We start from the raw sequence: 26,391 nt of genomic DNA, 5'->3' as shown, positions 1-26,391 counted from the left end.
GGTGTTTAATTTTCTTGACCCAAAGGTATCTACAAAAGAGAGAAGCCAAACAAGAGTGGTGCGTTGAGATTCCTGGTAAATTAACTTATATTATATTATTCATACATATAAACAATCTGCATGCTAAATTAAATTAATACACTATCTACTAATTAAGTACTAACTTAATAGAATTCTAAATGACCATTTCGATAAATTCTTAGCTCCCTACAATACATGCTTGGTAGGATTAAATTTATTCTTTAATCTGAAAAATTCTTTGCCCAGGGGAAAGTATTCTCTTGGGATCGAATAGTGCTTTCCTCTTCTGGAAGGTTTTCCATTTGGAGCCAAAATGATTCATCCAATCTTGCTGTGTTTTGTGGTCGGGAAGATACTGCTTAACAGCAATACCAGATCTAACACAAAACCCTAATATCTCTTTATTTTGCTCATCAAATGCCTTCCATTCATCAAACCCAGTTGAATGCAAAAATCCTACGGTGTAAAACACATCTTCTTCGGGTACAACGGCCGACATCCTCTCATTCCACCTGCATTTCAATTAAAATCAAAAGATTGATTATTTTATTCAAATAAGTCAATTTTACCAATTACTACCTAGATCATCAATGTCAGTAAATGTAGTTCAAAATGTTTTAGTTTAATTATTATTGTTAATGGTGAAAAAGACAAAAAATCTTACTTGCTCCTGTTCATGGGGTAAACTAGGACAGGTCCGGTGGTAATATTTCTCTTCAGAACAATGTCCTTGAACACACCAAGATCAAAGTCCGTGATGCGACTTTTTGGAATAAAGAGATTAAGCCACGGATGAGGGACATCCCATAGTCCTTCTGACTGAAGCTTTAGCTCTCCGCTTCGAACTCTATTCAGAAATTCGACATACGACGCATCATTTTCAAACTTAAATCCAGGAAGATAGTTCAATCCTTTCAATAGATTTTGGAGCTCCTGCAAAAGAAAAAATTGTTTTAATTATTAGATCCATTTTGTCCTTTTTTATTTGTTCAGTAATTAAAGTTAAAACGGCTTATGTAATTTAGCCACAATTACTATAACGGTACAATATATGTTTTACCTTATCCGCAGTGGTTTCAGTGTGATGGTCATAATATTTGACCACTTCGAGGCAGTATATGATCCCATGTTTGTTTACTTTGGAAATAATTCTGTTGTGAGAGGATTGAGGAAAAAATGAGGAAGCCCTCCAATTATCCGGGGGACCCTGGTTAATTAGTATTGAGCCTTCCAAATAATCAAGGGCATTGCTTTGTTGTCGCCCATTGATTGAGATTAAACGTTCTTGGTCTCTGGAAAACGCAGAGAAGTCACTGTAAAGCATTCGCACCCACTTGACCTACAAGACCAAAATATATTCACCAAATTTAGTGGAAAGTGACATATAACAAAAACTTTAATCAGTCGTATAGATTAATGATCATGTAGTTTATGTTAGGACAAACTCCCTTAAGTTTAAAGGACCAAATTAAAAATGGGTCGACGTTAATGGGGTCCGACCCAAGAAAAGAAGAAAAGTCAGGCAAGAAAGGAAAAGGAGAAGAGTCCTTGCGTGATGGCTGTGATTTTCACGTTTAAGTGACATAGATTAAGTCATTTTTAAACTAAAAAAAAAAAAAAAAGTTAAAAAAATCCAGTTACTTTTATATTGAGTTTGTGACTTTGAACATAACAAACTTGTCACGGCATTAGTTTACTTAATTAACTATGTTTAACTGTTTTAAGTATGAACAATTAATATACTCACAAAGACAAAGGTCCAAGTCAATTTATCTATGCCTAGTCCTAATGCCTGCGCAGAATATTTATATATGTAGTCATACATATAAATATACGTACCCTTTTTGGTGCTGGCTCTAGTGCAATTCTGGCTCTGGATATAACCCCAAACTGACCTAGCCCTCCAAGAACCCCATAGAAAAGCTCTGCGTTGTTGTTTGGGGAGCAAGTCACAAAATCCCCTTCTCCTGAAAGAAACACAAAACCCTAGTTAATAACAAACCCAAAAAACAGAGTGCATGCAAAAATAATTGGAAACCAGTGCTGGGAATATAAACTATTCCAGCCAACATAATCAATTAGGATGATAATAACAACCCACTTGTTAATTAATCACAATTTATTATTGATTAATTAACAATTTTGGAGGGACTAGTTCGTACTGGGGTTATGATCATGATCAGCTGGTATGAATCAATAATCCTAAGATTTCCCCCCTAACGTGTGGGACCCAGTGGAACCAGCTTCAAACAAAAACTAGTAAATGCGTTGGAAAACAATTGGTTTTGATTATTTATGCTCGTCAACAACTATTTTGTATCTTTACAAACAAGCTTGTCATCACACTAATCCCCCAGATCAGCCAAAATAATATTTCAGAGAGTATTCTAATGTGCACAATGATTAGTACTAATCGAAATTAACACAGAGCTAGAGCTAGCTAGATCATACCAGTGACAACATCCATTTCGTAGACATTGCTGATCTGAGGGCCGAACCGAAACGTCTGTCCGCCGATTCCGGCGTTCGACAGCGTCCCTCCTACGGTCAAGTAAAGGTAGTCCGTCCACGTCACCGGTGAAAGTCCATGTTCTAATGTGGCATGCAGAACATCGACCCAGAGCTGCTCGCCTCCGACGTCCGCGTAGTAAAGCTTCACTTCGTCTTTGTTGGTGGTTGAAACTACTTCGATTCCGGAGGAGCCGTGTTGTGGTCGGTGGTTTCGCAGGGACGACATTTCGACCACGACCCCATTGCGAGCCATGGCCTGTCCCCGTGTCGAGTGGCCCTGGCCTTTCGCAGCCACGCCAAACGGCACGGAAACATTGTTGGCGAACTTGATGAGGGACGAAATGTCGTTTATGGAAGAAGGGTAGAGAACGGCGGCTGGGTTTTCGCTGTGGATGTGGCCGTAATCAGTGGAAGCTAATATAATGGCTTCGGGGTCGTCGCGGAGGCGGTATCCAATGGTGGGGATCAGGCGGCTCATGATGAATAAGGCTATGAAGTATGTTGGGAAAGAAGAAGAATTCTTGGCCATTGAAAATGAGAAAGTGAGGCAGAGAAGGAATGGGTAGGTAGGTAGGATATAAAAGGATGAAGAGAGGTATATATAGGGAAATAAAGCTGCATGAGAACGAGGGTAAAAATCTTGTATTGGCAGAGAACGAAATCTTTGGCGTTTAAAAATGTGTATGGCATTGTGTGGGGAACGACGTCGTAAGCTCAACACGTATTGGTTTTCCAAGATACGCAAAGGACAGGCCTTGGATTCATCATTCTCTCTTTTTCTTTCTGATGCAAACGTCATGAACTACTCGTGCAATCTTTGTAAATTTGTATGCGTTTTTGAATCAAAAACCATGTGATCGTCACGAAGATTCTCAGAAATCCACAGAATGGTTACCCCAGCTAGCTTAGCTCCATTCAATCTAAGCGGGCCATTTTGGAGGGGTCGGATTAATTTGAGCCGTTTGATTGCAATTCTCTAGGTCAATGATACGTCAAGTTGGGTCAATCTATATTTTGTGTCTAAATTCTTATTCAAAGGTCTTTATTTTCTAATTGTTTAAAGGATGGATGGAGGATATGCATGGTCAAAAATTTGGTAATCATGAAAAGGATCTTAAAGATTCGTTTGGATTTTGAGGTTCATGGAATGAATTTTGTACAACAAAAAATGTGGGAGACAGGAATCAGAGATTTTTCTTCAATCAGAGATTTGTTGTGTGAATCTACAACTACAACACATGGGTTAAAGTCACTGGGAATATAATTACAAGCTCGTTGTTTTTCCATATGTCACTTCGAATTGCCATTTTGTTTCAATAGCGTAAGTACATGTTCTCAGCAAATAAGAGGATAAAATGGAAAGCAAATTCAGAACAATTCTACTCTTTACAGGAAATAGATTCAGTTTACCAACCATGCATTATGACCTTCTGTGTACATACTGATAATCACTCAAGCACCTAAGATTTGGTTCACATTCTAAGTAACAGAGTCAAACATATTCTGCGTCAGTTAGAAAATACAAGCAATTAAATACCTCTTAATTTGAGACATTTCATTGATATTTTGAAATTTTCAATATAAAAAAAAATAATGAGGATAGTTTTAGAAAAGGTGAATCAAGAATTTGGTTGATTGATTAAGAATCAGGTCGAATCTACTATTCTCGACGGAAATCCATTAGATGGCCACATAGGTGAATCAAAAGAGTTGGTAGTTTTAGAATAGTTTCTAAGTACTCCAAGTTGTGTTTACACAATAGAGTATTTAGTGTGCAGGCTGATCCTATATATTAGTATTTATTTCTGGTAAACTGTTAGAAGAATTGTCTCAAAAAGACTAATATCAAAGGTGGTGACATTTCGACGAGCAAAACGAGATAATATGTGTGGGTTTCAACTTTCAACCTCTCGTCTTAAACTCCTCAAAAAACAAAAAAATATATATATATATATATATTTATAAAAAAAAAATTAAAAAAAAAAGAGCCTCTCCTCTTAGAAAAAAAGAAAGAAAAAAGAAATGGACCCACAAAATATTTACCTCTACATGTTTACGAGTAGGCTTAAGAGATGAAGTTCACAAATGGAACATCAGTGTCTAATAAACAACTTTTGAGTACATTTCATGCATTTATAAAAATATAGCAAGAAAACAACATCATGCCATGCACACGCGAGAATCCGTCAGTATTAATTCTGGTGGAATTTTGGCGCTGCCTGTTTAGTTGTTTCATGGCGTACAAGTTTATCATATTGATGCTTCATTGCAACAGAAAACACACGTATTATTTAGAAGAGAAAGAACCGTCTATTAGTGATTTATTAATTATGTTCTATTTTGTACTTACAGGGATTGCTTTTTAGTCAGGTTGTACTTATAGCCAGAGATATTTCCAGGTCCTAAGCAAAGGTCGATTATAATTAACAAATATGTATGCCCCCATTAATCAACAGACAAATCTTTGACCTAAAGATCTCCCAAGTACAAAAATATATTCTATGTTAGCATATAATTCACCAAGAATAAATTGTATGTACTGTTATATATTATCCTATTATTAAGAAATTGTACGTACTATAATATACCCTATTAAGAATGTAATCTTGACCCATGCATGTGCGCCATGCTTAATTTGATTCTTAACCTAAAATGATCCCTAATGAAGCTACATGCATAATGTTATTAATCAAATCACCACTAAATAGAAAATATATAGTAGATATTATGTTTTATTAGGAGATATATAGTGTGTGTATAAGTTGATAGGTTGTCAAGTTAATTAGCTTACTGTAGTGAAAATAAGATATTAAAATCATGAAAACAACTATATAAGCTGTCATATACCCTTGCTCATGCCCAAACAGTGATAGTTAGGTCTTATACCTAACAAAAAGGGATGGGAAAAAATGGCAGAAAAGGTTGGTTGTATTATTTGAGTTTATATTCTTTTTGATTTGGAGCCTAGATCGATCAGGCTAATTAAAATACATTATTGCAGAAGTATATATTTACTAAACCCTAGCTAGAAGGCAAACGCACACTAGCTATTTAAATCTAATGGTGACTTTGGAAACAATCTTAATCATTGCAGAAGTATAAAACAAATGGAAGCAGGTGAATACATATAGACCGAGTACTTTAGTGTCTACATGTATACATATGTGAAACTTGAAAACTTTTCTCCTTTCAGATCGATAAACACGCCCATCAAATACAATTGATCACGATTATATTTGGGGTAAGTAGTTCTAGCCCCGTGAAGACAGCAACTCGTGGCGCTGTGATTGTCAAAAGAAGTAAAACGTTTTTTTTCTATGATAAAAGTGACACATCTTATTGTAAGGATTCTGGTTGATTGCGTTGTAGGACTATAGTTGCTTGAACTTGCCTGGAATTAACGTAGCATGCATTTTCCCGAATCTCATTGATTGAATTGCCAAATCCTATTGATTGAACTTTGATGGTTATGTTGGGGACAGAATATGAAATCTCAGTAATAGGTCTACCTGTTGCATTATAATTAAGTAGTATCAGAGCCAAATAAAAATCAACTGTGATTAGGTCAATCAGTGGGGATTAGTATTTGAAAGCTCAAGTACGATTTTCGTGGCTGCCAAACTGTTGTATATATTACACTATTACAATGGAGAATACGTGGTCCACTTCTTCTACACATATTGATATTGTCATCGCTTAAAAACAAAATAGACGTATGAAATTTTATTCTAAAAGACCTTAATACATGAGGATTAAATTGCGCACCTATATTTTTTGTCTTTCTTTCCTTCTTAATGTAAGTTTCTATTTCTATATATTTAATTTGTATCCAGCCACACACAACCCAAAACTGCTCCATAGTTAGGCAAAAATCCTGAATTAGGGCAGATCTTGAATTAGGTAGGATCTTGACTTGACCGCAATGATCTTGAGCTTGAGCCTAATTCCCTTCAGTCCTAAATCTTCTGGATCCTCTGTAGGTCTTGGATATATATTACAGTATTCAGCGTTTATATTAGTAGTTGGAGTACGTATAGCATTGTACAAGCGTCATGCATGACTTTTGGGTTGAACATTGAGCAAAATCTAAATCACTGTCGAGCAGCTTGATATACATGGAAGTTGATCCATCGACGAAGGTCAAAATATAAACCTTGCACAACTGTAATGGCCCTGACGAAGTAGCTAGCTATGTTTGGTGACAACTATATTTCACCAAATACATATAACATTAATTAATGTATTCGATTCATACTTGTCCAGCTAGATATGAATCTGGACCATACGAAGTTTGTCAAATTGTGGACTTTGAAGGGATCTCTTCTCAAGATTTAGGGTATCTCTTTTAACAACGAAATGGCAATGCAGTATCCACTGAGTTTCTGGATGTCATCCGTACACTTCTTCATCAGCTGGCAGAGAGAGAGAGAGAGAGAGAGAGAGGGTTTTGCAGACAAAGATGAACATGACCCTCGTGGGGGGGGACTAATCTAAGATCTCGAAATCTTTATAGGGATCCAGGTCAAATAGAACAACAAGATCACGTGGTCCAATTTAAAGAAACAAACAAATAGCATTATATCCATATAGCTATGCTAGCTAGCAAGCTCTCATGTACTGCGATCATCATCATATCTCCCTATGCATATATGTATATATGAAGGTCGACCTGGATGCGCTGTAACTGTGATGCATAATAGAAACTACAAAACTCTCGTTGTTTTGTTGTGCAACTCGATCCAAGTCATTTGTATGTGTGGTCAAGCTAGACTGAAGCTAATCTCATGGAGTTGAGAATGAATTGAACTGTTATATATACATCTATAGTACAAACTACAATGATCTCGTTGTTTCATTGCATGTGTAACTCGATACAGATCATTTGTACGTGTGGTCCAGATTGTGAAGTTAATCTCACGGAGTTGAGAATGAATCGATGGTTAAGGTTCAAAGATTAGCAATGCAACTCTTTGGCAAATTTAGGGAGTGCCAATATTATTAAGTCAGTTGTCTGGAACAAGTTCATAAATGGTTCGATCAAAACAAAAATAATGGGGCAAACCAATAATTAATGCCTCAACCATTAAGTTTATACATTTCGCAATAGAAAAATTAAGAAAAATTCATAAATTCATTGATTATCATAATGATCTCGTGGAATTAAGAAAAAGAAGATGATTTAGTTTGTGCACACATGCGTATCTATGGCATTATGCACTTTGGTGTGTATAGTTTGACAAAAGGAACCCATATCGATCATGAGCAAATTGCAGGTTTCACTATGATAGCTCCAGTCCTTTGATACGTACTGTCTGAATTATGGAGGTCCTTTAGGAAACAGTGATAATTGAGAGGGGGGCCAAGAAGGAGAAGGTATATTCTTCAAGATGGACCCCATATCCTTTTCGGGATTCTCTGGTTGGATGGAAGCTATAAATGGTAATAGGGTTTATTACGACGTACAGTCACCTAAAGGCTCATATTACCCGTGATGTATGTGGTTAAGTTTGAGAACCCTGGCTACAGCCGGCCTACCGACTACATTAATTATATCTCCGTACAAAATCTCTGCATGAGATTTTTTTACGGGAGGTTATTTTTCTTTTTCATAATGTGATTGAATCGCTGCGTACGTACGTAGTACCAAAATGGTAGTACAAGTATCTTGTTCAACTTGTGATGAGAGAAACAAACATAAAATTTATGTGTGTATATATATGTACTATATATAACTCAATTCTCCAACCGGTGCTTATATGCTGGATTTCTATAATATCGATTGATCCCCACCAGTCCAAGCGTAACAGGATTTTTCTTTTAATATGAAATACTACGCGGTTATGGTATAAAGGTTTAAAGTTTAACTCATAGGTTTAGGGTTTTGCTAAAACTAAATAACTAAATTGTTATGCTAACTCGATTTACATCTTAAAATAATCTTATCTCGGATAAATATCAAACAATTTGTTGGATACGACACTAAAAAATTCCAACGTGTTGATATATTTGTTTTGGGAGATTATCTAACTAGACTCGTGGTAAACAAAATACCTTTTGATACTCTATGGGGCAGGAGTGAAACCCTTTGATTCTCTTTTTAGAACAAAAAGAAAGAAAAAAATACTTTATTTGGAGGGTACGTTGATGAATCATTATTTGTCAACTAATATATTTATGGTGAAATTTTCTTGCGATTCAAAGCATGCATGCATGTCAATCAACAATCAAGATCTATTATATCTCAGTCTAGTCAATTTCTAACTATATCTATTGGAGATCAAGCAATATATCAACCTAGCTAGGTACCACATATCCAATGGTCCAGAGAGTCAGAGAGAGAGAGAGAGTTGTTTCTATCAAGTCGATGGTACTAAGATACTGTCATATCTTAGTATGCCCCCCCTGGCATCTAGGATTCCTTCTCTCTCACATGTTCATGTCATATATGCCATATTATTTCTCTCCTTCGATCCATCTCACCTATCTGCAGGTTCTATTAATCTCGTGTCTTGTCGATGGACTGAGATTTTTTCACTGATCAATCGAGTTAGCCACTTGTGATCGTGTATATTCTGTCTATCTCATTTTTCTGTTCTTTTGTGTGGACTTTTTAGGTCAGACATGTTTATCCTGTTAATATTGTGTGCGACCAAAGCAATCGATCAGAAAGTGATCAACAATTGGAGAGATGTGTATGACTAATTAGATGAATATAGTACATGCATAAAACTTCTACAGAAGAGATCCTCTACCATACACCACATTATCGCACATATACTTCATGTTTTTTTGGTGACTAATATAAATCTGCTTTATTCAGCTAATCTAATTGCAAGAGAATGTAGAAAACGATTATAATTTGATGTATAAGTCGCTTTATTCTTGTGATTATCAAACAAGAGATTTTAAAAATAGACCATATGTACTCTAGTTTGGGAAGCATGTATGGTACTGCTTCTTCATATATAAAACAGTATACAGGGGTAACTTCTCGAAATATTTTCTATTCACATAGAATAAGTAAGAAAATACATGTATCGGTCTTCCTAACACACACACATATGAGTGTATCAGTGGTGTTCACTAGGTCAATTGCTAACCAAATAAATTGTGTTGAATCACTGTTGGTTGTAAATTCAATGGTGGAAAACAAAATAACTTAACTTAATAATAATTATCTGCACCATTGAATTTACATGCAAGGGTGATTGAACACAGTTCATTTGGTCAGCAACTGACCGAGTGAACATTATATATACATTTTCATGTTCTGCCAATTTAACCACACAAATTGTCAAACGAGTGTGAACTAAATAGTTTTCATCAAAAGATCTACCGCATTAATATTACTGTGATAGTCTATTTATTGTTTACAATACAGCAATTCAGAATTCTTTGTAAAACGATGTGAAATGACTGAAATCACATTGATTAGGTTATTGATATATTGTACATATTAATATTACAATTACCAACTTGCAAAAAAAAGACTCCCAAATTAGGCTCTATCTATTTCCAAAATGAATTCACATGCTCAAGTAGCTAGTACATATATAAATAGAATGATTTTGAAACAGATTCTGATTACCCCTTTTCTTCAATTGTATATTAAGGTCGGACAAATGACAATATTAACTGTAATTAGGGTTTTGAGAGTACGTTGAAGCCAATGAGAGTTGGGTACAAATTAATCAAAGAATTAGAATAAGGTGGGACTTGTAATACCCATTCCAATTTGCATGGGTATTTTATTAATTTGCCTGGTGGGAATTTATGTTATATTGACCAGTCCTAATCCTTTTTGAGCTAGAGAGAAGTTTCTAGCAGACAAGAAAGTTGCGATATTAATAAGCAATCAATTATAATTCAAAGTTTTTGAAGGCTATTTGATGTGTCTAGACTCTGGCTCTATTTACTTGGTCTTAACCATCATCCCAAGCGAAGAAGCTTCTCTCCCAGCTGGTCTTTGCAGATAGTGCCAATTTTGAAGATAATCCCATCAGCCAAGACCAAGAAATTTCAAACGTCCAAGCTCCATATGTTACCCTTGGTCCTCCTTGTTGTGTCTGGGATCGAATCTAATCCATTTTTGGCAGCATATGGTAATTTGAAATATATAGTTGTGCGAATTGGATATTCTTTAGAATTAATGAGCACGACAGATCTTAGTCACAATGATTTCATCAAATCTGTAAAATCATTCTTTAAACGCAAGTTCACCCAAGTGATGTAGATAGTAATAAACAGAGACTATTTCTAAAATTAAATTTAGCAATTTTTACAATCAGAATGTGTTTTTTTTAAATCCTTGAACAAATTTTATATATAATGTTTGCTCATTAACTATGAACATTGATCACAAGTTTCTAACTCGAATAATGCTAGGTGAACCACTTTTTGGATACTGCCTGCATCCCATTTTATGTGGCAACTGATGTGTCTTCATAGTTGGAAGTAGATGTAAGACTTCTCACAGCAACCTCATTAATCCAAAAGAACGGCATTTATATAGACTAGTAAACTGTAAACATCATCGATATACCAACAATTGAAACAAAATCTTATTGCTTATGGAAGCAAAATCTATTTTTGTTGTAATGATGAAAGACCAACGATTCTCAGATGCTGCAATATTTCAAATGAAAGATTTGCTCAGATCGATTGGAAGTTACATGCATGATTTCAAAACATCAAACATTATCTGAGGAAATCTACCTTTGTTGGTCAAAGTGATTAAGCATTGATTTTGTCCCTTGAAAGACCAAAGATTCTCAGATGCTGCAATATTTCAAATGCAGGATCTGCTCAAATCGATTGGAAGTTACATGCATGACTTCAAAAACATCAAATAATGGAACGATATCTGAGGAAATCTACCCTTGTTGTTGGTCAAAATAATTAAGCGTGTTGATTCATTCAAATTCGATCTCAGAGTAAGTAGTAATTAAATCAAAGAAATTCCAGGTTATGTTCGACTAGTTCACTATCAAGGTTGAAGGGGATGGTTTGTGAGCTGAACTTGTGGTGTTAATCGCCGCACCATTTTCTTTAATTAAAGAGTGTTCAAACTTCACTATTTCACTCTTGCAAGGAAAAAAGAAGAAAAACAAAGCTTCACTTATTTACTATACTTAAAAGAGAATGAAGATGATTAATAAGTTAGAACATGCATGCACTAGGGGGGGTCTGCTGGCTGAAGTACTCTGAACCAGGCTGTGATACTAGACTTAATAAGATAGTTAATGACCATATATGGTTGAGAGAAAGTGACAACAGAACGCGCAAATCCAACCTTTAACTTAATAGTGATTCATTAATCATCCACAAAAATACAAACTAGCTAGTCTCCTTCTCATGATCAATGTGGTGTACGTCCAAATCATGGCAAGTGATCTTCCACTGTTAATCTCAGATATGCGTTCTTGTTCTTGTGATTCATTCTTTTAATGATTCATGGACTATATTCGTATGCTATTTTGGAATTCTAAAATCCATGATTACTTTTTTCTTTGTGATTAATCATTTTTCTTCAATAAAAATCCCAAAGGCAATACAGTACAAGCATAGAAACCCTAGTTAGGGCATATGTGGATTAAATAGTGTAACATAAATATTACTTTCATTATCCCATATTACAAGATCGATACACTTGTACATATGTTAATCATTATGTGAATTTCAAATTTCTTTTTATTAACCAAAAAAAAAAAGCGGGTGTCATATAGCTAGCTTATCAAACTCTATTGCTACCATTTATTAAAATTTGCACAAATAACTAAACATGTATATTAAACCAATTCAGATTACAGTCAGAAGGCATGCACAGCTACCCCAATATCTACTCCAACTTTACACTAGCTAAATTACTAGCCATTGAAAACCCTTTGTCCCGGGGCTAATATCTTGTTTGGATCATACTTAACCTTCATTTTCTGGAAACTTTGCAATTTTGATCCAAAATGGTCTATCCAATCTTGCTGTATTTCATAATGGGGAAGGTACTGCTTAATCATAATACCAGCATCATTACAAAATTGTAATATTTCTGCATTGACTTCATCAAATCGCTGCCACTCTGTGAGCCCACTTGAATGCAAAAGCGCCACAACATAGAACACATTTTCCTCTGGTATAACTGCAGACATCTTATCGTCCCACCTGAAAAATTACAAATAAAACAAATATTTTGTTACAATAGGAAAATAGAAAGAAGAAGATAAATGCTTTACTAGGATCTGACCGAAGATAAATGCTTTGTCACTAGAGCTAGAAGCCACCACATAGAATATACACTCACTTGTTTCGGTTCATGGGGTAAATGATGACAAGTCCCGCCGGAACCTTTTCTTTCAGAAGAATGCTTTTGAAAACACCAGAATCAAAGTCTGCAATTCGTGATTTTGGTACGAAAAGATTTAGCCATGGATGGGCAATGTCCCACAGACCAAGTTGGCGGAGCATTTCCTCTTCGGTATGCACTCTGTTCAGAAAATCTATGTAGGATACATCTTGCTGGTATATAAATCCGGGAACGTAGCTTAACCCATTGAGCAATAATCCGACCATCTATACAAGAATGAAATTATAATATATCAAGCAAACGATTATGTTATGCTCTCTAACTTAAACATTTGTAGTATGGAATTGGGCAATATAATAGAGAAGTTATATAAATATATATATGTTGCCCTAAAAATCAGTATCCCCAAAGTGTCTATTCCATAGACACACCTATTCCTCTTGAAGTTTCTCATGCATTCTTATATACCTCAAGTCTCAAACTTCATCTACATATCATGAAGATAAGACCTCATTTAAAGTTATTCATTTATATAAATTTTGTTAGTTCTAATATGTCCTGTAAGTGTTATGTGCAACAACTTTAAAAACTGTAATTTCCGAAACATTAGATTATTATATATGTGAAAATACAAAATAAATCTCAGGACAAGTCTGCATAAACCTAATCGAATTGAAAACACGATAACCAATAAAATTATAATCAGAGCAAAATATAGAGACCAAAAATACAATTGACCAGACAAAATAAAGAAGAAGATAAATATAGGTGATGATAGTGGGAAACAGAGACCACAAACATGATATATCATCACTATCACCTTTTCTATGGTATTTTGAGCTGTATCATCATAATATTTGGCTAGTTCTATGGTGTAAAGGATGCCGTATTTGTTTAGTAGAGAAGTTATTCTCGGTTGATCAGATACTGGATAGAAGGAAAAATCTACAGGACCCTGCCGCATTAGAACAAAACCTTCTACATAATCAAAGCCATTATTTCCCTTAATTCCATTGGTTGAGATCAAATGTTCTTGGTCTTTTGAAAATGCAGAGAAGTCGTTGTAAAATAGGCGTATCCATTTAGCCTGCCAAAATAAAATTCACCATGCACACTTCAATAATCAGCATTAGCTAAACTGAAATCCTATTTTGAAAATAATAATAACAAAAGCATGCAAAGACGTATTACCCTTTTGGGAGCTGACCGTAGGGCAATTCTTGCTCTGGTTATAATGCCTACTTGGCCTAAACCTCCAAGAGCCGAATAGAATAGCTCAGATGTCTGGTTTGAGGAGCAAGTTATTAAATCCCCTTTCCCTGTACAAAAAGAAAAAAAAATGTCACATATGCAAATATATAACTGTAGTGTAATCTCCGGAATATGCATATATTTAGATAAATTTTGGAAGTTAATGGGAGGTGAAATATTCAACACAATTGTTCAGGTATGTTTTATTTGTAGTTATTTCATTGAATACTAATGAATATGCAAGGCTTGCAAGGCAATGAGGTGGATTAGGAATTTCAATTAAAAGTTGAATGAGAAAAACATTAAATACATTTCATAAAGAAGGTAAGTCCTAAAAACGGAAAAAGCAAGGGTGCCAATCTTTAGCTTCCAATAAATTCAAAATGATTCAGTGAGATAACTTTACCAGTTACGACATCCAGTTCATACACGTTGGTGATCTGAGGACCAAAACGGAACGTTTGACCGCTAATGCCGGCGTTGCTGAGCGTCCCACCAACGCTGAGGTAGAGGTAGTCCGTCCACGAAACCGGCGAAAGGCCACGATCAAGTGTTGCACGCAACACATCGATCCATAGCTGCTCACCACCAACATCAGCATATGAACCCAAAGAAGTGTTCTCCGAGACCACAATTCTCGACCCCATATTGTTCAGAGTTGTCATGTTTATGACAATGCCGCCCTGGGTCAGGGCCTGTCCGCGGACGGAATGGCCCTGGCCTCTAGCGGCTATGCCGAAAGGTGTAGAGCCATTGTTGGCGAATTGCAATAACGTTGCTATGTCGTTTGTTGAGTTTGGATAGAGAACTGCGGCTGCGAATTGTTGGACAATATGGCCATAATCTGTTGATGTGGAATTGATGGACCGGCTGTCATTCTGAAGCTTCGACGCAATGTCGTCCGGTAGTCCGAGTTGGCCGGTAATGACGGCGGAGATCATAAAAAACCCTAGGAGGAGAGGAGCCATGAGTAGGGTGAAGAAGTCAGCCATTTTTGTAAGAGATAGGTGAGTGAAATAAGAGGGGGAGAGAGAGGTGGTATTTATATAGACAGCTAACTAAATTTAGGGTTCATGGCGTTAGCTAACGTTGTTTAGTGGCCGGCCAACTTGGTATGCTTTTCCAAATGTACGCAAGGAGAAGGAGTACTAATTCAGATAAGTAACTTGCATAGTAGCTAGCTTTTTCGAAGTTACGTTAAGGGGTAAGAGCCTAAAAGTAGTACCAGATATTGTTTCTCTTCCAAATGGTCGGTTTGTATAGCTAAGCAGCGTAAGTTAATTACTTTGAATAGGTACTCACACACTGCTAAATGTGTATTATAGTATGATAAAACATTGTTTTACAAGCCAATTTGACGACGACTTGTATAACCACATTCATGGGAGATCTTCACTTCAAAACACTTGCTGAATCTTCTTTGATTCAGTGGGCTTGATCACAAAACCACATTCATCAAATAACCATTTATCCTAAAACCACTACGATCCTTCACCATTCTCAAAGCAGCCTCAGGCCATTCTCAAAGCAGCCTCAGGAAATCAAATACTTTTATACATGTTGTCAACCTAAAAGCAACCTCAAGAAATCAAATACTTTTATACAGTTGTCAACCCACCTAAAATAAGGGCTATTGTTAGATTTGGTTATTTGAGGACTACAACTCTAATGTCCCCTCTAAGCGATAGCTTCAATAGTTCACTGAAAGCCTTACCTTCGGGTTTGAGAACCAATTTAGAGTCGAAACAAGACTCCGGTGTGAGAACGAGTTTAGAGTTAAACATGATTGAGCCGGATCCTCTTCCGTCACTCATAGTTTGATATAGCTTATCCTTTGTAAAAAAATGCTCAACTTTATAAGTTAAATAGCAAACTGTGTATGATAAAGTTAAATAAAACAACTTATTTCAAAAGTCACACCATTAACTTGCTGCTCATAAAAGTTGATTAAAAAACAGCTTTCATTAGCTAAAAGTCAAAGCTGCTTATGGCTTAAGCTAAGCTATCCCAAATTGGACCTATATCAAAGCTTCGGTGAAACTTCATAACCTACACTCATCTGATGTAGTATGGAATAGTTGGAAGATTGACATATGAAATGAAATCATTTTGTAACACAAAAATTTGCATATGTTAATGGTTCTCCATTTGCTAGACTCATGGAAAGTAGAAGATTACAGGCAGACACAGTCTGCAACACAAGGATAAACTATGTGATATTGAAGTCACTGCTAGGTGAAGTGACACACAAACAGAGTAACTGGCACGCAAAATTGCCCCTATGCAACACAAATTATAGATCCTGAAAAACTCAAAAAATATACTGTGCTTGCAACCAAGATACAACACTCTTGAGAGGGGCAAAAATCTCACTGGCCGGAGGAGTGTTGGAATGTCAGGCAGCTCTTACTTCGAGAGCACACTGAAACTGGTTAAAACTCACACCAACAGGAAGAAGATACCATGCTCCAACTTATTTGTGTGCCATGAATACCATTTAAACAGCTGGAACCTTTCTGCCATCTTCAATAAAGAAAATTGCAGACTCTGGGACCTGGAGAAAGGAGGAGAAGATATGATCTTAATTTTATTTTGGCCAAACAAACTAAGCACATCTTCCAACTTAAGAAAAGATCTAATTTTGCTACAAAAGTTGAATACAAACACATAAACATAGCTAGAAATAACAGAGGGAGGAGGGAGAAACAATCAGATAAAGAACATCTTATCTTTGAGTGTATGTTCTTTTTCTTGGTCAGATAGTAGTTCATGTTCAATTCAGAACAATCACAGTCCAGAATATATCTCTACAGCCAAGAACTCTACAGTTTAATCTGAATGATAACTTAAGCATTATGCATACTCAATCCACCCAGCCTTGTATTGTTTTATTCATTTTTTTTTTTAAGTCAGAATGAAAATGCAAAAAGGAAAAGAGGTACGGAGAAAAACATAGATTTCAGAAAATCAGGCCAACCCTAGAGCACAGTAATTGGTTAAAGCATGGTTTTGGCCTTCTCCACCATGGGAGATATACTTCGTACATAAACAGAACAAAGCATGCAACAATAATCTTGATATGCTGACAGTTCATAGAGAAATCATTACTAACAGTTCTACTATGGGTGCTACCTCATGGAACCAGGCGTAGAAAATAGAAACCAAAGACAAAAGTTGAAAATGATAGCACCAGAATAAGTTCAATTCGCCGCAAAACTAAATTTTGGCCACTGTTTATATATTGTCATGTTCTACTTTCTTAACTTGTTATTTAGATTGAATAGTTAATGAGCCACATATGAGGCTTTGAAGATCCTACTGAAATCATAGAACTATACTAGCATCCTCATTCACTCGCTTGGACTACATAATACTCTGCTTTAGCCTAAATTCTTGTACAAAAATCCAAAGAGAATAGCTTTCTTGGGGAAATTAAGGAACTTCTGCTGTTTAAATAAAAGGACAGTATGTGTAGTAGCTTACATCAGGCCAGGTGTCGGTAATGAACTCCACAATGTCATAAAATATATCCCCTTGAACATCAATTTGGTCCTTCTCGGTTGGCCCCTGAGGAAAAAATAATACTAAAATGTAAGGACATAGAGCTAAGCATATTTCAAAATCACTTCTTAAACTATAGTCACCTTGACAACAGAAGCTCCTGTAGCAAATTTCTTCCCTAACTTCTTTGAAGCATCACTAAGTTTGACACCTGAAATGTTACCAAATATACTAGTTATGGATTGTTTCAGTAAAAGACTCTGAAAACAGAAAAACAAAGGATTTAAACCAGTAGATTGCTCACCAAAAAGCTCCAGTCCTTTGACAGTTGTGATACATTTTCGCTTATTCCGTGTAACCTTTTCAATAATAACCTCCAGCTTCTCCTATAGAACAAAAAGAAACATCAGCAAAATTCAATCATCGCAATCTAAAAGTTCTCACAACAAATGCTGCTTGTAACTACTTCACCCTGCAAATCTTCTTTTTCACTTATGGCATCGAATAGTGTTATAAAAAATTACCTTTTTCTTGACCTTCCCACCCGGCAGACGCTTGACCTCTTCTTTAGGCGCTGAAGTTCCACCACCAGCAATCGAAAAAGTATTATTACATTCTCAATTCACACACCGCAAAACAAAACGCTTCCCAATAAAATTCATAGATGCTTAAATACTTGTTCACTACACATACAGAGATATACATATCCATACTAACACATACATACATACTAACACATACAGTATAAATACATATACATCTATACATACGTATAGTTATACCTGAAGAAGCGGTAGCTCCGTCGCCACTTCCGAAAGAGATACCGGTGGCGTTCAACTGATCGGCTACTCTATCAGCTTCCTTCGCAGTAGCATCTTTTTCACAATTAATAACCAATATATTCCATTAAACACCAAAAATTAGCGGCGATTAAAATCAAATTAGTGAGATTAGGGTTTGAGAGATGAAGTATGAACCTCTGACGAGATCGGGGTAAAGCTCCGGGGCGTTTTGGACCAACCAGGGCTTGCATTTCTCGAAATCGGGTCCGAATTCACAGTACTCGGCCGGTAAACTGCAGACCGCGCAGTACAGGACGCGAACCGGTTGGGGTTTTCCCGCCATCAGAGCTCGACCTCAAGCCCCCTTTCTTCTTCTCTTTCTTCCCTGCTCGTCCTCTCTCTCTCTCTCTCTCTCTCTCTCTCTCTGTGTTTGGGAAAGTTAAAACGCTGCGTTTGGATTACGCAATCCCTGGATTGAAGACGGTGATGCAGGTTTCGATGACAATGGGTTATATGTGTTGCTCTGAAGTTGGAGGCCCAAATTAGATGCAAGATAAGGCCCAAAAAGAGCCCATTCGATTATTTTTTAATTACTGTTTTGATTGCATTAATAATCAAGCTATAGAACAAGCCAGAGTTCACAGAACTTACACAAGTAAACTGATCGTAACCAGAAACCTATCCAAGTAGAGCTAAACTCATTAATAAACTGAGGGACGCTCGCTGAAAGCAAGCCTAACTAAGCAAGGCATACCTCGCTTTCTAAGGCAAAATCAATCATCTAGTCTACTTTGCCAACAAGCAATTGTGGTACAAAAACAAACTAGAAACATCTTAGGAAAGCATATAGAGAATTAAACCCTACTTGAAACAAGACTTGCATCCAGAATGTCTATTGATAAGAGAACCTAGACAAGGGCCAACTCCTTCCCCTTAGGGTCGGAGTTAACTCCATATGCAGCAGCTAACAACCTCGGCATTAGGTTGGTCTTTTTGCTGTTTTTCTTGGTCTTCTTACCTTGGTCATCATCCTTCTTAACCATTTTACTCTTTCCTGCAGTACCATCCGACATTTTGTTGAGACTTCCTACAAGACGACCACGCTTACGCTTTGGTTGCTAAGGATCACCAATAGGTGCTTCAATAAGGCCCATAGTCACTGCATCTAGGGTTTTTTTTACCCACAGCCAAACTAAGACGAAGCTTTTTTGGGGAGATGGTTACCTCATCACCTTCTCTAAGACGACGCACCCCCTTAATGGGTGGTACCTCCTGCCTTGGCTCCTCAAGCTCCCTGATTTGCACCTGCCTTCTAGCTCGGCGCATATGCACCACATTTTGAGGCAGAAAAACTTCAGGAATGGACCGGGGAACCTGTGCTTGGAATACTAGGGTTTGGCCATTCGCCAAGTTGTAGTCGTACCTGTTTCTGGCCCTCCACGTAACACCGCCAAGGTTGAGGGCGGCTCCATCGTTCCTACTGGTCCCTGCTCGTCCTCCATCAACTCAGGCCCGGAGCATGGCAATACCACATGGGTAACGAACCCACAACGACTGCATCGCCCAAACAACTTGTCATATTTGAACTGCACCACAAACTGGACCTCATCCTCAACCCAGAAACGACGCCTGAGCAACAATGGCGTCGTATAGGCGATCTCCACACTGATACACAGAACCCTAGTACGGAAAGCCTTCCGGTCGAACTCCATGAATTCCTTGATCGTGCTGCCTATCAGACGCATGATCCTTTTGGATCTAAAAGCTGGAGGGACTCCCATCAACGTCATCCAATACGATGACTTCTGCAGCGGTACTGACAGCACCGGGCTCATGCCATCATATTCCGCCAAAGCGATCGGAGCTCGATTGAAACCCCAAGGGCCGCCCTTCTAAACCCTAGTCCTGTCCATCAGATCTGTAAATGAAATCAGGACTCTATCATCTTCTCCAGCTTCCTCGACAAGAAGAGTGTCATTAACCCTCCACACGGACCTGAACATTCCCATGAACGACCGGCGTGTATACTCCCTTGCAGTCAATAGTTTTCCAAGCATGAAAACTTTCGGTTGTCGCAGTCCCTTGGACGGACGCAGGTCAACAGGCCATTTCCCTTCTGCCATAGCAAGGGAGGAGGCAAGTCTTGCTGCCATTGCATCAATAGAGACCATGCTTTGTTGAAATATTTGTTCTCACAGAGGCAAACCCTAACCCTAGGAGAGAGTTTGCGGCTTCTTGCTTAGGGATCGGCATTACTGTTTATTTATTATTAAGATAAAAAAAGGAAGGAAAATAAATTTGAAAAAAAAAAAAAACTATATTAACTAACTACAGTTCATTATTCAACTTTGGCAAAAACAAACACCATGCTGCTGTAAATTATAACACACAATTTTTAGCAGAAATCACAAGTTCTTATTTTCTCTTTAAAAGATTTTCACTCTTAAATGAGGATTTTTAAACACTTCTCGAATTGATATAATTAAAATCACAAATTTGTTTAAAAGTTTAAAAATAATAAAAATTATAAAATAATATATTCATTCGCAGGGGCGGATGCACATAGAGCCCAGCTTAGGCACTTGCCTAGACTGGAGTTTTGAGTTTACATAGATTTGGTATAGGCAAGCTATGTGAAAATGGCAGAAATAGGGCAAAAATGGCAGAAATAGGGCAGAACTAGGGTAAAATAGTCAAGATTGGTACTGAATATATCCTTAATAGGTTTGGCATAGGCAAGCTACATTTGTGAAAATGGCATAAATAAGGCAAAAAGGGGCAAAATAGGCAAGCTTCATAGGATATATTGACATACTGAATATATCCCTACTATTTACTTTGAGTCTTGTCTTGTCTTACCTGAGAAACATTTCTGGATCCGCCCCGGTTTATTCAAGGTTCTGTTGTTTCCTCAATTAGAACATGTCCTAAAAATAATACTCTGTGAATAGTGAGATTAATTTTTTTAATAGTATAGGGAGAGGAGAATCTCAAAAACAAAAAAAAAATTCAAAATTTTAGCAATATTTTTTCATTGATAACCTTCTTGGAGTGTATTATTGCCCTCGACCCAAATTCTACTTTAGGATTTGTGTACGCGGACAAAAATCCTAGACTAATTACTCCATTTGGAGTATTCAAATTTTTTTCTGTAAAGTCTCCCAACGAAACTTGTTTTGCTTCATCAGAATTAAGAAGCATTGGAAACACTACCGTAGAAATTTGGGATTTCAAAGGCAACAAATATGCGTTATGCAAATCCATTTAAATTTTATATGCCAACTGATCTCCAACAAAATCTGATGCTGTACGTTGAAAGGACTTTAATTGCCTCCATATTTAGCACCCTATTTAAACCCTAGTATTGCAGATTTCAGTGTTCTCTGTCTCTGCTAATCATGGATAGGGAGAGTTCACCATCACCTCTAAATCAAGCTTGTGCTTCTTGCAAGCACCAGAGAAAGAAATGTGACTCCAACTGTGAATTGGCACCATACTTTCCGGCGAACAAGTACCATGAGTTTCAGAACGCTCACAAACTTTTTGGCGTGAGCAACATACTGAAGATCATAGCCTCGATTGAACCACATAAAAGAAAAGCTGCTGCTGAATCCATACTCTTTGAAGGGAACGCTTGGAAGAGTGATCCTGTGCATGGTTGCCTTGGTGTGATCAAAGATCTGACAGCCCAGATGTCGTTTCATGAAAAACAACTCAGTGTTGTGAATCAACACCTAGCATTTCATAAGGAGCAGCAAAAGAAAAGGCAAGAACAAGATCAATCTGATTTTCTCAATGATGAGCTTCCTGATCTAGTAAGACCCTGACTTCACCTTTGTTTTGTCGTCACAATTTCTCAACAGAAAAATATTTTACATAAAATATTAATTTTAGATTGCAGAAATGCAAACTGTTCGTAGTACTAATTTATTAGTATTTTGTGAGTAATATGCAGCCCGATGAACTAATGGAAGACGTGAAAATTTTTGAACATGGACACAATTACTGGTCAAATTTGGTCGGAGCAGATGTGGAGAAGCCCTTTGTCATGGAGCACACAGAAGCATTTGATGAGCAAGGGAATCCCCTTACATATTTCAATGGACAAGCTGGAGAATGCAGGTTTGAATTATGAAACTGAAAATATTTCTGAGCGATATGATCACATAATTAAGTGTCACATGAATTGTAGATTGATGCCATAATTTGAGAAATCTATGCCATAGTTAATTTCCCATTTTACAATATACTTATGGAGATGAGGCCTCCCAATCCATATTGAATTAATGATAAAAGAAAAAAAAAACAATTAATCTTCTCTGATAGCATGGTTTGGATTAATGTTCTCTCATGAATTAATAATAATGTGCAGTACTGCTGCCCCAAAGGCCGTACAATGCTTGGAGTCTGTGAAGAAAGAAAAAACTGAAGATGAGGCAATACCATCCACAACACACAAGAGAGACGCACATCAAGAATGAATTTCAGTTGATTGAGTTGACTGTAACAGATTCAGCTGATTGAGTTACTTGAAAATAATGTTTGTTCTTGCATTCTTGCGCGTGACGCTAATTATTGCCTTCAGATTTTTAAGTCTCAAATCAAGACTTAATTGGAACCCATTTTTAATAGATTATGATCCACCTGAAAACCACAAAAGAGAAAGGAAAGGTTTAGCTGTCTTGCCTATAGATCTATCTTGGAAAATAATCAATTCTATTATTAAAAGCACAAAAAATTAAGAACATACAATCTGAAGCGGCCGTTTTGAGCAGGGCCTGGGCAATGAATTTTATTTTTATTTTTTAAGGGAAACGGAATCAGGATCTATTAATATAACGACACTTGAGAGTTAGAAGAATTCGAAAATCCCTCATATTGTTTAGTTAGTTAGGTGTTTTTTCGACTGTGTACCTCATCTATTGACATTTCGAGACTGTTATGATCCCTGCGTTGTGAAATGCCAGATAGACACTCCTCCAGCAGCTCTGCTAGATTGACGTTTCAGTTAATTAGCAGGGATTATTGCTGTCTGTTGCTGCACATTAAGATAAGAAAGGAAGGAAATAATCTTCATCTATTGCAACCTGTTTGGGTTGGTATATGCTGCCTTAAGGGACGAGTTAAAAATTCTTGCATTTGCAGAAAAATGAAAAAAGAAAAAAAGAAAAAAAAAAAGGAAGTTGTTCAAGTAAATCCAAAATATGTGTCTAGCCAAACTCGAGATTACTTGCTCTAGTTGAAATAGGATTTATATTAGAGATATTCTCGGAGAATTTTAAGAGATATCCAATCAATGTACGGTATGTTTCCATATATAACTCTATCTCTATACTTATAATCCTCTATATAAAGAGGGGCCCCTATTATCAATGAAAGCACGATTCAATTCTCTCCTAATTCAGTTTTTCTTAAACACGTTATCAGCACGAAGCTCTAACCCTGAAACCCTAAATTCGTAGCCTTCAAACCCTAGCCACCACCGTCGCATATATTGAAGCCCTCAATCCTAGGATTCCAGACCTGACGACGGTACCATAGGAAGTATCGAACCAGCTCTCCAAGAAGAAAAAAAGGGATCCCTACACCGGTTCACCACCTTCCGGACCTCTGATTGCTATCAAATTTTTCCAGCAGCAACTCTTTGATACTAGGATCTAGGAATCAGAAGAAAAAAACCAAAAACCGGTATAAAAGTAGCAGAACCGGCCAACAGCAAAGCAGACAGAAGAAAAAAAAAAAAAAGAGAAAAAAAAAAAAAGAAAGGAAAAGAAGCCTAGAAGCCCAAGACCAAGCCTGAACCCACTGACGCAGACCCCACAGAACAGTCAGCCGCCACGTCAATATCCGGGGGACCCACTGCCACGTCAGTATCGGAACCCATAGCCACGTCAGCACTAGACCCCACTACCACGTCAGCTCGGTCAGCCCCTAGTCAACGATGGTCAACAGTCAACGCCGTTCAACAGTCAACGACCGCCAGCCACTTTCCGGGCACTTTTTCGGGCGATTTTTTCCAGTCAAATTTCAGGCGAACTATTTTGAGGTATTTTTTTTCTAAAAGTTTCCGTTTTTTTAGAGTTTTTAAATTCAATTTCTCTTCTTTTTCGGGGACTTGCAAACTCCCTTCTTCTACCCCCCTTTCTTCATCATAGGGGAGACCTAATTAAGCCGAACGGTGGGGGTTCGTGCTCACTCCAAGCTTGGAGCTTGTTGAGATCTCCAAATTTAGAGTTTGTAGAGAATTTATTATCGACCACTTACGTCATTGTTTCGATCTAATCCAATACCTCTTGGAATTGAATTTCTTGGAAGCGACTACACTCAGAAATTCATAATTTCTTGGGAGCAACTACGCCCATAAATTTTATATGTTTTCGTGGTAGCCTTTTACGCTCCGAAACTAACCCTAATTTCTTGTTCTCTTTCAAGATGAGTAACCTAAACAAATTCGACTTTGCTCCATTGAGAACAACTGGATCTGAATATCACAAGTGGGTTCGTGATGTCTGCCAGCATCTCAAGACCAATGGAATCCTGGGTACAATTCTCGAGCCTAGCCAGGACGTGCTAACTGTTGAGCAAGCTTAATCTTTGGAAGTAAATAGAGCAGCCTTAGAGGCAAATAAGGCGAAAGCCATCATCATAATGACTTGTCATATGGATGATTCGCTCCAATACGAGTGTATGATTGAAGAAGACCCCAGAAGGTTGTGGGTCTCACTCGAAGAAAGATTTAGTAACGTGCATGACTCCCTGCTTCCTGACCTAGATGTGAGATTGTATAGCCTCCGCTTCTGTGATTTCAAGTCAGTTCTTGACTACAACTCGGAAGCACTTCGCATTAAATCCTTAATGGATTCTGTGGTAAAGAGAGCACAAATACGATGTTGATTGAGAAAACTCTCTCTACCTTCCCCGTCTCTGCATTGATGGTTGCTAAGAACTATTGAATCGATGTTACTACAGAACGAATCACAAGTTTTCATGAGCTCATTGGAGCTATGAATGTCGCTAAAAAGCATGACAACATCCTTGTGAAAGAATTATAATTCGAGATCCGTGGAAACAGAGTATATTCAGGAATCTAATTATAGCCGCGCCCCTAAGAGAGGGCGCCAAGAGCGAAACCCTAATCTTAGGGATACTTCTGGACGTTTTGGTCCATATAATTGCTATACTTGGGAAGGTAACCGTCAAAATAGGCGAACATGGAACCAAAGAGGTCAACTTGGAAAGAAAGAGGGAGGCAACGCATCTGACCATGTTGGTGGCGCCACCAACACTAAGAGCCATCTAAATGACGCTTTCAAAGCGCCTCAATCAATGGAGTCTGAGCAAAGAGATGTATGTTCTCAATGTGGAGTATCCGGTCATTGGGCACACATTTGTAGAGCTCATGAAGAAATTGTCACCGCCTACAAAACATATTGTGAAGCAAGAGAAGCTCACTATGTGGAACAAGAAGATCATGAAGATGATCTAGAGTGAAGGGTTGAAGACTAGAAATCTGGCTGGGATCAATAGATCGCCAATTCTGTTTAAGTCTTTATTTTTTCAAGAGATGTAATAGGCAATTGCCATATACTTTGTAGTAAATGACAATGGTTTAGTCTTTCTTCAAAGTAGGCTCACCCAAAGTAAGTGTGATGTCTAGGAAGGTTCTGAGATTAGTGGTACTTAAGCGAGCTTTGCTCTACTGACATCTCTCTACTCACCTGGTCACATTTATTTTGAAATTACTTAAAGAAGTTAGACGACTACCATTGTTTTGCATTAGCTAGCATTTTGGATTAGATTTTCTCTGGTCAAAGAGACAATGATGTAACTCCGTTAACTTATGAATAAAATTTCGAGTTCTTCTCATTATGACTCAATTTTGATTTTGAGCATATTATTTTGTGACTACTATGGTTGGGCCATCGGTATTAATTCAAGGACATGGAATAGCCCAAGTTCCACTTGCCAAATGACACCTTGATTACTGTCACAGAAACTCGATCTCTATGCTCTTAGGGCAAATCG

General features: G+C 37.3%; 4 protein-coding genes across 6 annotated transcripts; 1 reads left to right on the top strand and 3 right to left on the bottom strand.

Moving 5' to 3' along the window:
• Positions 1-59: 59 nt before the first annotated feature.
• On the bottom strand, positions 60-3,113 carry LOC112189446 (cytokinin dehydrogenase 3). Its single transcript, XM_024328778.2, has 5 exons — positions 2,473-3,113; positions 1,861-1,988; positions 1,082-1,360; positions 686-954; positions 60-533 (listed from the first exon to the last, which is right to left on the bottom strand). Exons 1-5 carry the CDS (start codon positions 3,059-3,061, stop codon positions 236-238), a joined length of 1,563 nt encoding a protein of 520 aa, XP_024184546.1. The 5' UTR covers positions 3,062-3,113; the 3' UTR covers positions 60-235.
• Positions 3,114-12,261: 9,148 nt separating this feature from the next.
• LOC112190933 (cytokinin dehydrogenase 2) lies at positions 12,262-15,074 on the bottom strand. The gene is made up of 5 exons (XM_024330446.2): positions 14,490-15,074; positions 14,024-14,151; positions 13,653-13,919; positions 12,830-13,098; positions 12,262-12,690 (listed from the first exon to the last, which is right to left on the bottom strand). Exons 1-5 carry the CDS (start codon positions 15,049-15,051, stop codon positions 12,399-12,401), a joined length of 1,518 nt encoding a protein of 505 aa, XP_024186214.2. The 5' UTR covers positions 15,052-15,074; the 3' UTR covers positions 12,262-12,398.
• Positions 15,075-16,153: 1,079 nt separating this feature from the next.
• Positions 16,154-18,844, bottom strand: LOC112190902 (translation machinery-associated protein 22). 3 transcript variants are annotated; one of them, XM_024330414.2, is made up of 7 exons: positions 18,562-18,843; positions 18,367-18,459; positions 18,109-18,173; positions 17,889-17,970; positions 17,728-17,795; positions 17,567-17,650; positions 16,154-16,637 (listed from the first exon to the last, which is right to left on the bottom strand). In XM_024330414.2, exons 1-7 carry the CDS (start codon positions 18,707-18,709, stop codon positions 16,581-16,583), a joined length of 597 nt encoding a protein of 198 aa, XP_024186182.1. In that variant the 5' UTR covers positions 18,710-18,843; the 3' UTR covers positions 16,154-16,580. The 3 variants fall into 3 exon arrangements, with proteins under 3 accessions (XP_024186182.1, XP_024186183.1, XP_040369442.1); XM_024330415.2 differs by having other exon boundaries at positions 16,176-16,637; positions 18,109-18,158; positions 18,562-18,838; XM_040513508.1 differs by lacking the exon at positions 16,154-16,637 and adding an exon at positions 16,684-16,727 and having other exon boundaries at positions 18,562-18,844.
• A 2,920-nt stretch (positions 18,845-21,764) lies between these two features.
• LOC112183558 (LOB domain-containing protein 22) lies at positions 21,765-22,847 on the top strand. The gene is made up of 3 exons (XM_024321936.1): positions 21,765-22,181; positions 22,322-22,488; positions 22,739-22,847. Exons 1-3 carry the CDS (start codon positions 21,765-21,767, stop codon positions 22,845-22,847), a joined length of 693 nt encoding a protein of 230 aa, XP_024177704.1.
• Positions 22,848-26,391: the final 3,544 nt, after the last annotated feature.

The sequence above is a fragment of the Rosa chinensis genome, chromosome 2, assembly GCF_002994745.2.
Source record: "Rosa chinensis cultivar Old Blush chromosome 2, RchiOBHm-V2, whole genome shotgun sequence".
Lineage (NCBI taxonomy): Eukaryota > Viridiplantae > Streptophyta > Magnoliopsida > Rosales > Rosaceae > Rosa > Rosa chinensis.
This window is presented reverse-complemented; position numbering and strand designations above follow the sequence as displayed.